Source organism: Echeneis naucrates, chromosome 13, assembly GCF_900963305.1.
Source record: "Echeneis naucrates chromosome 13, fEcheNa1.1, whole genome shotgun sequence".
NCBI classification, from domain to species: Eukaryota; Metazoa; Chordata; class Actinopteri; order Carangiformes; family Echeneidae; genus Echeneis; species Echeneis naucrates.
The window spans coordinates 8,063,891-8,079,561 of record NC_042523.1 but is presented as its reverse complement, the minus strand read 5'-3'; the positions used below and the strand labels follow the sequence as shown (position 1 = coordinate 8,079,561).

Here is a 15,671-nt window from a genome sequence, read left to right as displayed (position 1 = left end):
CTGTAAAATAAACTACAAAACATAAAGCAAACCCTTTCTTTGATTTCCTTGAGACAACAGCATTAATGAAATCGAGATTTCCATAACTGTATGTGAGATGCTGCCAAGGGAAATCAGACTGAATTATTTTCTTGTGGCCAAACCACAGTTATTCAGACCATGGAGAAGGGATTGCAATGCTGTGGTGTTTCAAAGAGTGCCTCTGATTTCATGTTAACTTTCAAAGATCTGTCTAGCTTTCAAAACTTCTTGTGTCTGGCCTTTTATATACTATTTCCATTGAGTCATTCTAGATGCTAAACTATCTGTCGCATCAGGTTAGCTGTGAGCCACAACATAAAAATCACAAATGAATGACTACACAACTCTTTCTAAAATTATACAGTGATTCTTTTGGTTCATTGCACTTTCCACGGACACCATGCACACCTGGCTCTGCAGTCAAAAAAAAAAAAACAAAACAAAACCAAAAACCAAAAACAGTACACTTAAAAAATCATTATCATATAAAATCAAATCATAGAAAGAGTGTGGTTTGTGTAGAAATTCAGAAATATACTGTGAAGCCTGACAGAAGTGAGCACTAAACCTTTAACATGGATTTCAAAATCTACATTATATGTGACAGTCTGTCAGATAATGCTAAAAGCCCAGCAGCAGCATTTGGAGTTTGATGGGTTATTGGGATACATTGCTGCCCTCTGATGCTGGCACTAGAGACGGATAAAAATGGCATTGCTTCATTGTGGAAAATCAGCGGGATAGTGTGTCAATCACTGTGTGTGCACTGTGGACCAAGGTCACTTTGTCCAAGAAGAGAACACAAACAGAGTCAAAATATTCAAATAATTAACATAACAAATGTTAAAACCTTTCTAAAAACATTATTTGGGAAATCAAATTTTTTTTTTTTTTTTTTACAGTGGATCAGTGCAATGTTTATACGTTAGTAATAAATAGTGGGACCAACACCCAACCCAGCTATCACGTTTATGAGGAACAACATTTATCTACCTCACCCCAGGCTTCAGGGTGCAGATAGATGACTTACAAAGTTCTGGACTTCCACTTGTGAAACTGGTGAGCCCATCCTTGGTCCCCAGTATTTAGTTTGTATACATGTGCGGACGTCTTTACAGGATTTAGCTACAAGCTAATTTCTAAACAAATTCTTTCATTTGACATTGTTAGGTTTAGGCAACAACAGTGTTTTGGTTCAGCAAAGCTTTTGGTTTTGAGTACACATCAATATTTGCATCTTAATTATATATTTAGTAATACAAGTAAGTTTGAACTCTTTTTGCATTAAACTGGACCATCATCTCTTAACAGAGTGGCTGAACACAATGATAAAAGGTGAATAATGCTTTAGTAAGTAGCAGACGATAGAAGTTTTAAAAAAACACATTTTCATAAAAAACAAATAAAACAAACTGATACTATCGTGATTTTACAGTTTTCCAGATGTTAAATAACAGCTTTTCCTCACTGCGTTAATAGATAATATAGTTCACATGAAACATAACTGATGATGCAAATTAGTTTTGAATAGATGTCATTTCCTGCAGAAAGTAAAGTGGGAAGTAATACCATTCTTATGTAGTCTCTTCGTATGATGTGCTTTAGAGGTGTTCCTATATATTTTCAAAACTACTGCACAATGTTAGGTTAGAAACATGGAGGGCGGGGGGCCAAAAAATAAACTAAAACCTCTGTGTGTGTGTGTGTGTGTGTGTGTGTGTGTGTGTGTGTGTGTGTGCCATCAGATAACATACAAGAAATGATCCGCTTGAATTACTTATTTTAACAATAAAAATACTTATAAATACTCCACGTATTATAAATAAATACTAATAATTAGTTTCAAATAAAAATTCTGTGTCAAAGTTAACATCTTGGCTTAGTTTATGTAAGAATTAGGATAGTGGTGAAACAAGCGTAAAATGTATTTTTCCAAAGCTGCTTGTGAGTCACTGCCATGACAATCAAAAGATAAACTTTAGGATAGCTAGGCGGCTCCAGGGAGCTGCCAACAGAAATCATGTCTATATAACTGGTAATCCACCTGAAGCTCTTACCGTACCAGTTGGCCATTTCCGGCATCACAAGTGCAAGGTAGTAATGACATAGTGAGTTTGCAAGTGGCTGGATCGTGAAATCTGTAAATTCAGTGTATCTTACTATTGCATGCTATTTATGTAGATTTGATATAATGTATGAAATGTATCTTTGAATGCACACCACATCCTAACATTGTTGATTTGTTTACTTCTTGCTTTAGTAGTAACACTATATGCTCATTTAAACTCTAATCCAATGGTACTTCTTCGCTAATAATCACTCACCTCATTCTGTGAAATGACGCTTTCAATTTAATAATGAAATGACAAATAATTTTTTATATTCTAGGGAGGAGCAGAAATATGGACAACCTCTACAACACATCATCTACTTTACTGCTCAGTGGCTTTAATCTCCCTCCTGAAAGCGTTGCTCCTGCATTTCTTTTTGCAACTCTGAGCTACATGATCATAGTTTTTTGCAACATTATTTTAATACTCACCATTGTACTGAACAAATCTTTGCATCAACCCATGTATTTAATTTTGCTCAACCTCCCGATTAATGATCTTATGGGCTCCACAGCCCTTTTCCCACAGGTCATCAAAGAAATACTGACCAACAGCAGGACAATGCAATACTCAGCATGTGTTGTCCAAGCCTTTTTTATCCACATCTATGCAGGAGGTACAGTGTTTATTCTAACTGTGATGGCATATGATAGATACATTGCCATATGCTGCCCTTTGAAATACAACACTGTTATGACGAATGCTCGAATAATGAAAATGATCACAGCTGTGTGGATGTGTTCTTTTGTTTTAATATCTGTGCTTTTTACTCTGCTTTTACGTTTGCCCCGCTGTAGATCAGAAATAAGTCATCCCTACTGCGACAATCCAACTTTGCTGACACTGGTCTGTGCCAATACAACCATCAATAACATTTATGGACTTTTTATGGTTGCTCTTTCACAAATCATAGCGAATGGAATGATTCTATATACATATCTCCAGATTCTTGTCGAATGCTTCAGATCCAGACGATCAGATACAAAAACCAAGGCTTTGCAGACATGCGCTACACACCTAATAGTTTTCCTCCTGTTGGAGTGCCTGGGCCTTTTCACCATCATATCATACAGAATTACTAACATGTCACCACATTTGAGAAGATTCTTTGGAGTGTCGACATTAATATTCCCCCCAACACTGAATCCAATCATCTATGGACTGAAAACAAAAGAAATTAAAGAAAAAGTAGTGCACTTCTTCAGGAATAAAATCCTTGCTTCTTGACGACCCAGCAGTGATTATTGTGGAGTGATCTAAAACTTGCACAAGTGATATTACGATTACATTAAATTCATCTTGCAAAACATTTGCAACAAAATCCCTTTAAGTGACAAAGCTTAAGAATGTTTATGATATACATTAATGTTGAAATCATTAATTTGAAAACTACAGTACAAAATAAAAACAGAAATTGTCTTTTTTATTCTAAATGTAGTATGTAGTAGGTTGTGCTAAATAATTACAGCATTATCTTCAGGACTTAACTCATATTTGCTTTACCAGTGTTTTACTATGCTTGCAAAGCAAATGCAAGTTAGTGCAATGGCGACTGTACAGAAGTTGCATCCAATTTAAATATTTTTGTGGATAAAAGAAAAATTTTTGAATGTTTGCAGTTAGTTAATCTGTACTTAAATTTGAGTTTTGTTTTGTATAACTTGAGAAAAGTTATGTTTTTTCTTATAACTGTTCGGTTATTTAGTTTCTTGTAGTCACAATATAAATGCAGCAGAGGGTGCCATTGGTCCACACTGAACACGATCTTATGGCTGTTGGGATGAGTTGCTTTTAGTTTGATTTACCGCCCTATCATGTCTTTTCAGGGCACTAGAGGATACAGGAGGCTGGCTTTCAGCTTTAAGGGTTTAAGGTGCCAGATGTATATTCATTGTTAAGTCAGAGATACACTGAACTCAGAGCAGTAATAAAGAGTAATATTTTATGGAAATTCAAAGAAAATGCTACTAAATAAATGAATAACTGAAATCCTTCATTCATTCATTCATCTTCTACCACTTACCACGCTTTGCCTTGTTTGTATCACTGTGTTTGTTCCTGTAGGATACATTGATAATGTGCATGATTATTACAGGAAATTGAATTCTAACTTTAAACAAACTTGGACAGTAAAAACTACCCAGTTTGCTATTGGGGAAAAAAAAGAAATAAAAAGTATAAAAGAAAAGTGACTGTTGTAGTTACTGTTGTCGAAATAAAAGCTGACCCCCCCCCCGAAAAAAAAATAAAAAATACCACTGCTTAAAATAAATAATAATAATAGTGATTATGATAATAATAATAATAGCTGACAATGTTGATAGTTCCACATTAACTCACATTAAGTAATCTGTAACAACACAGTGAAAAGATATGTTTAGGTTTTCTTTAGCAAATGTATTATCCTTCAGATGAGATAAACAGTGTTGTTATTGGTGCAATACGGGTTACTGGGTGCGGATTGAGCGACAAACTCTTAATCTTATCCATTTGAAATTAACAATACAATGCAGTAAATGTGAAAAAATTTACTCTAGAAACATTTTGCTTTTATCATTATTATATGATTACACTTCTGGAATGATATTTTTTATTTTATTTAGTTGGTTTGAAGACAAGTCAATGATTAGACACAATAAAATGTGAAATGTGGTCCTCAGTGTTGCCTTGGGGTGTTGGATGGAGCGACAGAGGCAGATGTTGTTGTCAGGGAGTCTTCACAAAGCAGAGATGTCTGTGTTGTGGCATGAAGTGGAGGTATCAAAAGTGAACTATGGGTCCTGCAATATTTTTGTGAAGGTTAAGGGAAAATAACTTGCATTTTTTGATGAATCACATTAAACATTCACAGCCTGTGAAAAAGTCCTCATGTAGCAGTTCTGCTTCTGTTCATGTCAATGAAATACATGGTTGGAAATATGAAATCTTTGAAGTTTGCTACTACTTATTTACTACTTGAAAAATTGACCATCACCTTTTCAAGAAGCTTTGAGAGAAAAGTCTTCATTCTATGGTTAAACCAATTATTACAGCACAAATTTTGTGATCTCACAAATGACTGACACAGTATCAATGTGTCCAAGTTAAAGAACATTTAACAGTCTCTATGAGGCTTTACTGATACAACATTGAAATTTAATGCCTGGACTACATTGACATCTTCTGCAACATTTTTTGTTATTTTCAAAAATCTCTTATCTGGTGTGATGGTTGTGTTTTACTTTCAGTTTTTATGTTTTTCTGTGCCACTTGAATAATTAGCCCTCAGTATAGCTGTTTCCCTGTCTTCAATTTTGGGTGATGAGTGAGTGATGGCCAAACTAACTTTTCTGCAGCAGTGAGGTTCATTACTGAAAACTTCAATGAGCAGCATCTTCTTCTATTACCACTGTGGTTTTAATTGTGTATTTTGGTTCTTAATTTTTCTTGAAAATTTGCAATCTTTTCATGTCACAGAAATGCTTAGATAACACTGGTGTGTTGGGAATCAGTACAATGATACTGCAGTGCACTATGTCAAGAAAGTATTTTCAGTTCAGATGGACACATGATATAATTTCAATAATTAGAGCAAATATAATGTTTAAGTTACTTTGGGTAGTCTGTGGGGGGTCTGTTGACTAGCGCTGCATTCTCCTGTATGCTAAGCAATGACATGATGTTATTGCTGTACACAGGCTCTATCTGTCAGGAGGAACTCATGTTACAATATTTTTGTTATTATAAAAATGGCAAGAAGAAAATATTCCTCTCAGTCACACACACACAAACTTTCCTGGTAGAAGACAACTAAAGGGTTTCCTCTTTACAAGCTCCATTCCTCACCCTCGACCTATCATTACCTGTACTCCTATTACAGTTTCTGCCTTTAGTACAGATGAAATGCTAATGCAAGACCTTGCTTGTTAAAGGTCACTAACCATTGTCCATGGTTCGTGCTAACAAACTAATGGATTACTGAGGATGACCAGCTGGTCTGCCTGAGATTCTCTGCTCCCCTGCTCTGCAGGCAGGTCATCTGGTCCAATTCCTCTGCTTGGTCCTGTTTGCCGTCGACCTTTAGCCGTCAGCCTGGGAATAATAAACTAAACACTTGCCACTGTAATCATCATAGCTGACTTGACTGGCTTGAAAATGGCCATCTGCAGTGTTTTAACTTGTACAATTGCAATTTTGATTCATATAATCATAAAATGTCAAAGATGAAAGAATTAATCATGTTGTGTTAATTTACTCTTTCCTTCTCTGTTCTCCAACTAAGTCTGTTAATTGGTGAGGCACAGCTAGCCACTGCGTCATACCAACATGCAGTTACTGTTTCTTCTTTTGTCTTTGCTCATTAGGTTAATGACTATTTTGTTTATGAACTGTCCGGAAAGATGTGTCACACTCAGCCCTCTGGAGTTTGGTATCCTCCTGATAATGACACTCAGAGGGTTTGGTGACAAACTGCAGTAAACAGCTACTGTTTTGTTTTCTGTGTTGTAACTAAGAGACACACACCACTGTAGAAGTTAAAGAGTGATTTTACTTTACAATGTCTTTTAGAAACAAATATTGTTAAAAGAATGCTAAATAAGATAAACTAGCTTTCAGGAAGGGCTGGTGATGGTCACACACATACACTGAAATAATAAAATATTTAGGTCCAAGACTAAAAGTGCATTAATATCTCATCAATCTAAAAAGTTTACACACCCTGTGGTTATAAACTATGAGGACAAATTGCAGACCAAAAAAAAAAAAAAAGAGAGCGAGAGAGAGAGAGAGAGAGAAACTTCCTATAGTACCTATAGTACTCACTTCCTATTTACAATGTGAACTGTTTGAATTTGGGGATAAATGAATAAAAGTGAAATACCCTATTAAATGTCAAAGTCTTCTGTCTATGAACACCTTAGACCATTTGAAGTAAATCTTTTGGTTGAGTAGAGGGTACCCCTAAAATTCACTATAATCTATCGATATGGATAAAAAAGCATCAATAAGACCATTTGTGTGGGCTAATGGCCAGATGATAATTGAATGGTTTTCCCTCAGGGTTAGGGGCTATATATTAAGTTATAATCATTAATATTAAAACTAGTAATGGTGTTTGATTCATATTTCATTTTACCTTTCAATTTCCTGCATATAACCAGTTCTTATAAACATATTGGGGGAATAATGCAGGTTACCGACCCTGTTGAATCAATGTTTAGAAAAATAATATAGAAACTATTTTTTCTTCAAAATATATTGGTAAATACATTAATTAGGCTTCTGGAGTCGTTTTTGTGAGAAAATTTTACTTCCGCATCCAACAAAGCAAAGGCGGAAGTGACGTAGGCAGAACTTGAACAATAGGATAACAATGGATCCCAATCTCAGTTTTGACACAAGAGAAAGGTTAAATGTGTACCATTACAACTCAGCCCGATAATCTTGAGCCTGTTATACGCCACAGAGAGCAGGGAGAGACCAGGAGGAGAGCAGGGGCAGATTAGATGGTCAGAGGAGAGAGATAGAGCTGTTAGTGGAGAGCTGGGCAGGTGGTGTTAGCTTATGTAATATTGCGTTCACCTGCGATGGACTGCCTGTACCTCGCCGCCCCCCCCCCTCGCCCAATGTGAGCTGGGATTGGCTCCAGCAGCCCTGCGACCCGGATATGGATAAAGCGAATGAAGATGAGTGAGTGAGTGAGTGAGTGAATATTGTGTTCACGTCAGAATATTGCACAGATTACCATCATATGTCAGGCCAGAACAAAATTATTAATGGTCATCTATTACAGGCAGGAGTATTGACACTCACAAATAATCAAAATTAATGATCTTGATGAAGTGTCTCATACTCGTAATAGCTCTCAACACTACGAGGTATTGTGCTGTGCTACTGCAGAGGGAGAGAAACTCTTTGGTGATCCACCTTTTGTGTGGGAAATGCAATTCCATGACCACAGCCGAGGAGAGCATGTGCTGCAGGGAGGTAGATGCCTCCTGGGCCTTAGAGAAGAATGTCTGCCCCAGGCTCCAAGTGCAGGGCTTCACACAGCATCTGAGATTTGATGCTTGCTGTCTGAATCCCTCTGTGCTTCAGATAGCCTACATGCACTGCAGGCTGGAGCATGGACCTCGCCAGGCCAGCAGACGCAATCATGTTATATTTAGGGCAAAAATAATAATAATAATTAACTCCTCTATTTAGTTATTTTACTCTCTTTATTACTTACATGCTTTATTTTCCATATTTGAACTAGGATAATAAAGTACATAATAATGCTGAATGTTCAGCAGATTTGTAAAACACTACATTTCTCCGGCACAACAGCAGCCTGCTTTGGACAAGCTGAGGAGGCTGCCTGCACCAAACGCACTGCACCCGGAGTCAGTCGCACCTGGGTTCTGCTTCGTCATCCCATACTGAACTCCATCAAAGTGCTGGAGTATTAACCCTCCGATCTAAAGGGTTGTTTGTCGTAGCTGATGCAGCCGTTATTAGCCATTGTTATGAAAATATATATTTCTATATCGTACCCTGAACTGATGTACTGTATTTGAGTTTCATATTCAGGGTAGCGGTTGGCTTCTGCACGTCACCTGAGGAAAGAACTAAGGCACATGACTGAAAGTGGCATTTTCTGTTTGCCCTTATTAACATTATATTATGTTATGATTTTACAATCAATCAAAAAGGCCTGCATTAGTTGAAAAAGTATAATTGCCAGTGTCTTTTGTTTCTTTCAGAATTCAAAATAATTTGATGTTTGCTGTTAATAAATGGAAAATAAAAAAATCTGTCATTTTCTGTTCATACTTTATTTCATAAAGGAAACACTCTCTCGTAAAGTATAAGTAAAAGAAATTACATGCAATACTTTGAATTTAGTGGTCAAATAGGTTTTGTGGCTCCAAGCGGGTTTTAATTTGGTGGGAATGGGCCCAAATGGCTATTTTAGTGCTAAAGGTTGCAGACCCCTGACCTGGTAGAAGAACACATAAGCTCATCACCTCAACAATTTTTGGGTTTATGTTAAACACTCTCAATGCAAGCCTAACTGACGCAGTGGTTTGGACGATTTATGATAATATAAATCAAAACAGCAGTCTATTTTTGCAACAGTTTTTAGTTAATTTAAATGAGTAGATTAGAACTTCAAAAACAATACGTTACATATAACTTTTCAAATGCAATTTCTATATTACTTTGGGTCTTAACAGAAGGGAAAAACAATTGTTTTATTTTGATGTAAAACAAGTGCTTTCTAATGAACATAATTATATTATTATTATTTTGATTATTATTAAAACAATTGTAATAACTTATTTACGTTGATTTTGTGCTACTTCGATGATCTACATAGAAATTATTATAGACAATTACTTCACCAGCAGCTGGCAGTAGTGACAGCTTTTAATATGAAATGCACAAAATAATATAGTGACTAATCTACACTTCATGTGAGTCTAAAACATGCCCAATTAAAAAACTGCATCCATAAATGTATTGATTAATAATGTTTCAAATAGTCTTCAATAGTTCTTCAGTTATGGCTTACTAAAACTAAATTAGCTGTTTAAATACTGAACACGTTTTCTGAACTATGAATTACAATCCTTAAGTTGAAAATGAGAAACCTTTGTTAAACAGCTCTCATAAAAATGATGACGATGACACTGAGTTGTTTGGTTTGCTCTTTTGCTTTCTCTTCCTTTAATAGTTTTTTTACTGATCATCATTTGGTTTGTCCAACTGCAACAAGTGCTGATTTTCAGAATACCACAGACATTTTAAACCATCACATTTGAGAGGTCACGTGTGCTTCTTTGTCTGTAATTCCTGTGAAGTTGTGTGGGTTTTTCCCTTAAAAAAATGCAGTGGCATTCCACTTTTGGGTCAGTTCTGTGTGCTCTTTGGGGATGAGTAAAGACCAAATAGGAAGCTGCATTCTACAGAGTATGCAAAAGGCCTCAAATAGTGACTGGTCTCTACACACTCCTTAGCGACAGCTATAAACCCCTGGTTTAGTTATGCATTCAATATACACAACAAATCACTAGAAAGCAACATCAATTTCATTCAGGAAGATATCAGGTTGATTCAGCACTTGAGCAAAAATGGGGTTTCATCAGAACAATAAAATAAATGTTCTTCTTTACATTGTTGGAGTATCTATCCATCATTTAACAATCAGTAATTTAAAGCGCTGAGGTCCTGTCATGAGCAGAAATCTGTTTCAAAATATATTCCACCATTTTAGCCTCATACATTGACCAAGAGAGAATGCAGCTCTCTATAGAAAGCAAGTTCACAGGCCACCTTAATTTACTGAGATATGTCAAATTTTCTGGAATATTTTTAATATCCTACATTTAATTTCTTTTGTTCTGAGACAATATACAAAAGGATTTACAAGAGATGGGCCGAGGATGGTCCCGATCATTAAGGCATGGCGTTCCTCAAGAGTTAACACCACACCTATCCTTGTCAAGACAGACGTAACAAATATTGGTAAGTAGTAACATGAAACCACAATTAGATGACTCAAACAAGTGCTGCCTATTTTCTTTCTCTCATTGTTTGATGATAATTTTAAAAAATATATGATGCCAAGGTAGGACAGACATATAAAAGTGAAAGTGAAAAATAAGAGAAAAAATAATATGATGGTAACCATACCAAAATAGTAACTGGGGTCAACACAAGTAGTTCGCATGATGGCAGGGTAGTCACAAAACGTATACTTTAGTATTAAGTGGCAGTGAGGGAGAGGAATAACAGTTGCAGGTAAAATCGCCACAAAACAACAGGCAAGAATCCAAAGAGCACATGCAAGGACAAGAGTACGAGCGTTTGTCAAATAACTGTGGTACTGAAATGGAAAACTTATAGCAACAAGCCGATCAAATGCCATGACGGATAAAGCAAACATCTCCATCACCCCTCCCAGATGGAAAGCAAACATTTGAATATAGCATGGTACATAGGATATGGTCTTAATACCAGAAACTAGAGTCCCAATCATTGTTGGACTGGCACTGGATGTGTACAGTATATCAACTACAGCAAGGTTGCAAATCAGAAGATACATTGGTTTGCGTAATCTATTGTCATAAATAATGAAGACGATGTTTGCCATGTTGGCTACAAGAGCTAGAACATAGATAACCAATATAACCACACCAACTAACACAGGCCTTTTGGTTTCATCAAAACCACCAATAATAAATTCTGTCACTGTAATTGAAGCATTCTGAAGAAGCATTTTATGCAAAGATCAAAACTTAAAAATGCAAAAAATTATCTAACGATTCTTCAACATGTTGCAGCTTATGTATACATGCAAAAATAAGAACAATCTTACAGAAATGTCTCTGACTTAGCTTCCACAAAGAACTTTCTCAATAATGAAGTTTATCAGACAATTTCAGGTTTTTAAGGGTGAGCACAATACTAACCACTCATTGGACAGGACTTTCATCCAATTACCATGGACGCTGATTCAACCATGCCAACCATGCCATGATTATGTGTTTGTGTAACATAAATATTGACTTTTTTAGAAACAATTGATGATTTAATGGTGTGATAATTTTAGAAGGATTGTGTGTGTGTGCCAGTGTCAGAAAAGTCTACTCTAAGGTACTGGAAAGGAGAGCCTGTCCAATTGTTGAACCCCAGATTGAAGAGGAACATTGTGAATTTCGTCTTGGTCGTGAAACAACGGACCAGCCCTTTACTCTAAGCAGGGATCCTGGTGGGGCCTGGGAATACAATTTTCCAGTCCAAATGTGCTTTGTGGATCTGGAGAAGGCGTATGACCGGTGCTGTGACAGTGTGGGGTGAGGGGGTCACTTTTGAGGACCATCTAGTCCGAATATGCCCAAAGCTAGAACTGTGTGTAGATCTTCGGCAGTAAGTTGGGTTCGTTTCTAGTGGATGTTGGTCTCCACTACGGCTGTGCCTTTTCTCTGATTCTGTTTGTGATATTCATGGACAGGATTTTGGGGTACAGCCGTGGTGAGGAGGGGTTGCAGGTCGGTAGCCGGAGAATTGCATCGTTGCTTTTTGCGTATCATGTGGTTCTTGGCACCATCGGCCTTGGATCTACAGCGCTCACTGGATCGCTTCGCAGCTGAGTATGAAGCAGCAGGGATGAGGATCAGTACGTCTAAATCTCAGGGCATGGTTCTTAGGACACTGATGGATTGCCCACTCCAACTGAGGAATGAGTCTTTCTCCCAAGTGGAAGAGAACGTGATTCTCGTGGTCTTGTTCATGAATGAGGGAACTTTGGAGTGTGAGATTGACCGGAGAATTTGGGCAGCTGGTGTGGTGCTGCATTCGCTGCACCGCGGTGGGCCATGACTGAAAGAGCAAGATCGCAGACCAAAGCAGCCGAAGGGTTTTGTCTGCAGGGTGGCTGGGGTGTCACGTTCAACGCAACTTACCATCAAAAACGTTTTGTTTCAGAAGTTGAGTGATGTGGGTTTTTTCTTGTTGTTTTATTGTCATGTTTTTAGGTTGATGATAGTCAACAGACAACAACACAAGTAGGCTCTAACAGTGTGTTTGTGAGTGTCTCATGAACAGTCTCCTGTGCATGATTAAAGTGTGCATGCAAGTGTTGCCCTAAGTGTCTTCATACCTCAGTGAATACTCATCTCAGTAGACCTCTCTATTTTTCTGGGCATCAACTTGTTGGTTAACGCACAATCTGACATCTTAGTGAAGTTCCATAGAGTTGGAAAAGTTTGAATGCTGTAAAGAAGGCATTGTACAATAGAATGCAAGAAGTGACAAATGATTACATAAGCTTCAAGATTGATTTAGTGGATTTTTTTCCCATGAAATGAAACCCTAACCCTACTCAGGTTTGGAAGCGTACAATAATCTATAAAATGATCTTAAATTATTAGTTCTATACTTTTACTGCAGTGTGTATTTGTTCTTTCTGAAAACCAAAAGGCAGCGACTCACCCACTCAGATTACAATTTATACCATATTTATACCATATGCTGCAAGACCACAATTAAACACTTGGGATATTAATCATCCTTCAGTGCCAATTTAGGTATACACAGGGGTTTTATCAGAGATGCTATTTACCCTTGTGGACTTATAATCCACTTTTATTAAGAAATCACTATTTGCTCCAGTTAGCCAACATGAGTCTTCCTTTCAAAGGAATATAACGTTTCTCCCATGTGGCTAATTTAATAATAACTATAATAACCTTTAAAGTGGGACATTAATGCCCATTGACAAATAATAAAATTATAGTATTCATTAGAATGATACACAAACAGTGATTCTAGTGGTTTAACCTTCTCTTCAATGATCTAAAAATTCACAAATGTACATTTTTCTACTTCAAATAAAACTTCTATTACTGATAGCAGTGAAAGAGGTTAGTTGGAAGATTGTTAACAAGTCAAGGGAATAAAAGAACAGGGTGGATGCTCTTGGTTTGATCACGTGGTAGGCAGCAGAACTTTTTCTAAAGAGGTGAACCAGCAGCTGAGTACGTGGAGCATAAACCCGACTGTTTGAAAAAGGTATGTGTACTCAGACTGCTGCTACACGTCATTCAGGATTCAAGAATTCAAAGGTTTATTTTGGCAAGCACACGAAGAACAGATTTTATGAAATGCAATGTGTTGTATACAAATTCCTTGTGCTTCTATCTTCCCTTTTCACTGTATTTAGGAAAGTTCAGCTCCATCATGCTAAACGGAAATCACAGCAATGTGACAGAATTCATCCTGACAGGATTCCCTGGACTTCATCAAGAGTACCAAGGTCTTGCCTCAGCTGTATTGTTCTTGGTTTATTTCTTAACTTTGATAGGCAATGGAACGGTTTTCTGTTTATTTGCAACTGACCGTAATCTTCACAAGCCGATGTATTATATAATTCTGAATCTCAGTACTTGTGATATTCTCTTTAGCACAACCACTTTACCCAAAATCATTAGTAAATATTGGTTTCAATCAGGGACCATCTCATTCACGGCTTGCTTTGTCCAAATGTACTTTGTTCACTATCTTGGTTCAGTGAACTCCTTTATTCTCTTCCTCATGGCTTTAGATAGGTATTTGGCAATCTGCTATCCTCTCAGATATACGCTTATTCTTAAAAATTCCACTATCTACATTCTCAGTATTACTTTCTGGGTTGTGGCCAATGGAGCCCCTTTAATGATAGTTATTAGGGCATACCCTCTGCCCTACTGTGCCTCAAACATAATCAATCACTGTTACTGTGATCATATTGGTATAACAATGCTGGCTTGTACTGACAGAGCCCCTTATGGCTTTCCTGCTTTTGTGTTTGCAATGATTACACTACTAGGGCCTCTAGCATTTATAATTTTTTCTTATTGCAGCATAATTATAGCAGTACTTAAGATAGCAGATTCACAGGGTCGCCGCAAGTCTCTATCCACCTGCAGTACTCAACTAATTGTAATTGCACTGTATTACTTACCCAGATGTTTTGTATATTTAGCCAGCAATGTTGGAATTAAGTTTAGTACTGATATACGAGTTGTAATTGTCATGTTGTATAGTCTTAGCCCCCCAATGATAAATCCCCTTATATATTGCTTAAGAGCTAAAGACATGAAAGACAGCTTTTGCAAGCGATTCACAAGGATAGCTCGACAAAAAACACAAAAAGTGTCAGCTGTTACTGTCTAAAAAGCAAATAACTTTTTTTCTCTCAATTATCATCTAAAAGACTAAAACTTTTCCTTAAAATCTAATTGATCAAATTAGTAGTGTGTATTCAAACAGGAAATTGTCTACTGTGACTTCTGTGGAGTTTGGGAAATATTCATATGTTATGTGATCATTTCAGAAAATAAATAAGATGAATGAATCAAGAAAGGTTGTTGTATATGTCGTGATATATGAACACAGAAGCAGGGTGAGTATAGATGTTTGGATCTTTTATAGGGAGGCCTCCAAAGCTATTTTTTCTCTTCCTAACACTGATTCTGACAGCTGCACTTGTACATGGGCAGATTCCGAGTCGCTATTCAATACCATTTTAACCCTTACCCAATAATAATGTTTATGGATTTAATTGCTATCATTGTTAAAGGTGTGATGCCATACATGGTTGTGAAATCAATTAAACCACTGGAGAACAAGGAAGTGTATAATACAGCTCTTAGCACATTCTACAGTAAAGGTCAGCAGTAAACCAGTTGGGTAAGAATCATTATTCTACAAATGTAGTTTTTGGTTATCACAATCATGGTCCACTCACAATCTACATTATGTATATCTATATTTTGAAGTGACTTTCTGATGGAAAATAATGTGCAATTAAGACATAGCTTCCCCTTAATATGAAAAATTTAATATTTTAATTCCACTTTAGACAAGTTGCTAATTACTTTGACTTGTCTAATGAGCTCTTTTCCAGTCCATTTTTTTCTTTTGAAATAAAAATGAACATCAGAAACTAATCATCATTCACCTCCATGACATATGCAGCGTCAGGAAACAGGAAGATGCTGAGGGCATTAACTGCAGCCTTTTAATCGATTG

General features: G+C 36.8%; 2 protein-coding genes across 2 annotated transcripts; one reads left to right on the top strand and one right to left on the bottom strand.

Moving 5' to 3' along the window:
- Positions 1 to 2,423: 2,423 nt before the first annotated feature.
- LOC115053076 (uncharacterized) lies at positions 2,424 to 14,813 on the top strand. Its single transcript, XM_029517642.1, has 3 exons — positions 2,424 to 3,350; positions 12,225 to 12,468; positions 13,822 to 14,813. Exons 1-3 carry the CDS (start codon positions 2,424 to 2,426, stop codon positions 14,811 to 14,813), a joined length of 2,163 nt encoding a protein of 720 aa, XP_029373502.1.
- Positions 10,450 to 11,376, bottom strand: LOC115052585 (olfactory receptor 10G4-like). Its single transcript, XM_029516781.1, has one exon. It carries the CDS (start codon positions 11,374 to 11,376, stop codon positions 10,450 to 10,452), a length of 927 nt encoding a protein of 308 aa, XP_029372641.1.
- Positions 14,814 to 15,671: the final 858 nt, after the last annotated feature.

Bases quoted from the DNA above. Each gene is read 5' to 3' on its own strand.
- LOC115053076 (XM_029517642.1), top strand. From the start codon at position 2,424: ATGGACAACCTCTACAACACATCATCTACTTTACTGCTCAGTGGCTTT. The intron at 3,351-12,224 runs GCTTCTTGACGA...TTGGATCTACAG, and splicing joins TCTTCAGGAATAAAATCCTT to CGCTCACTGGATCGCTTCGC. The intron at 12,469-13,821 runs GTGGGCCATGAC...CACTGTATTTAG, and splicing joins GCTGCATTCGCTGCACCGCG to GAAAGTTCAGCTCCATCATG.
- LOC115052585 (XM_029516781.1), bottom strand. From the start codon at position 11,376: ATGCTTCTTCAGAATGCTTCAATTACAGTGACAGAATTTATTATTGGT.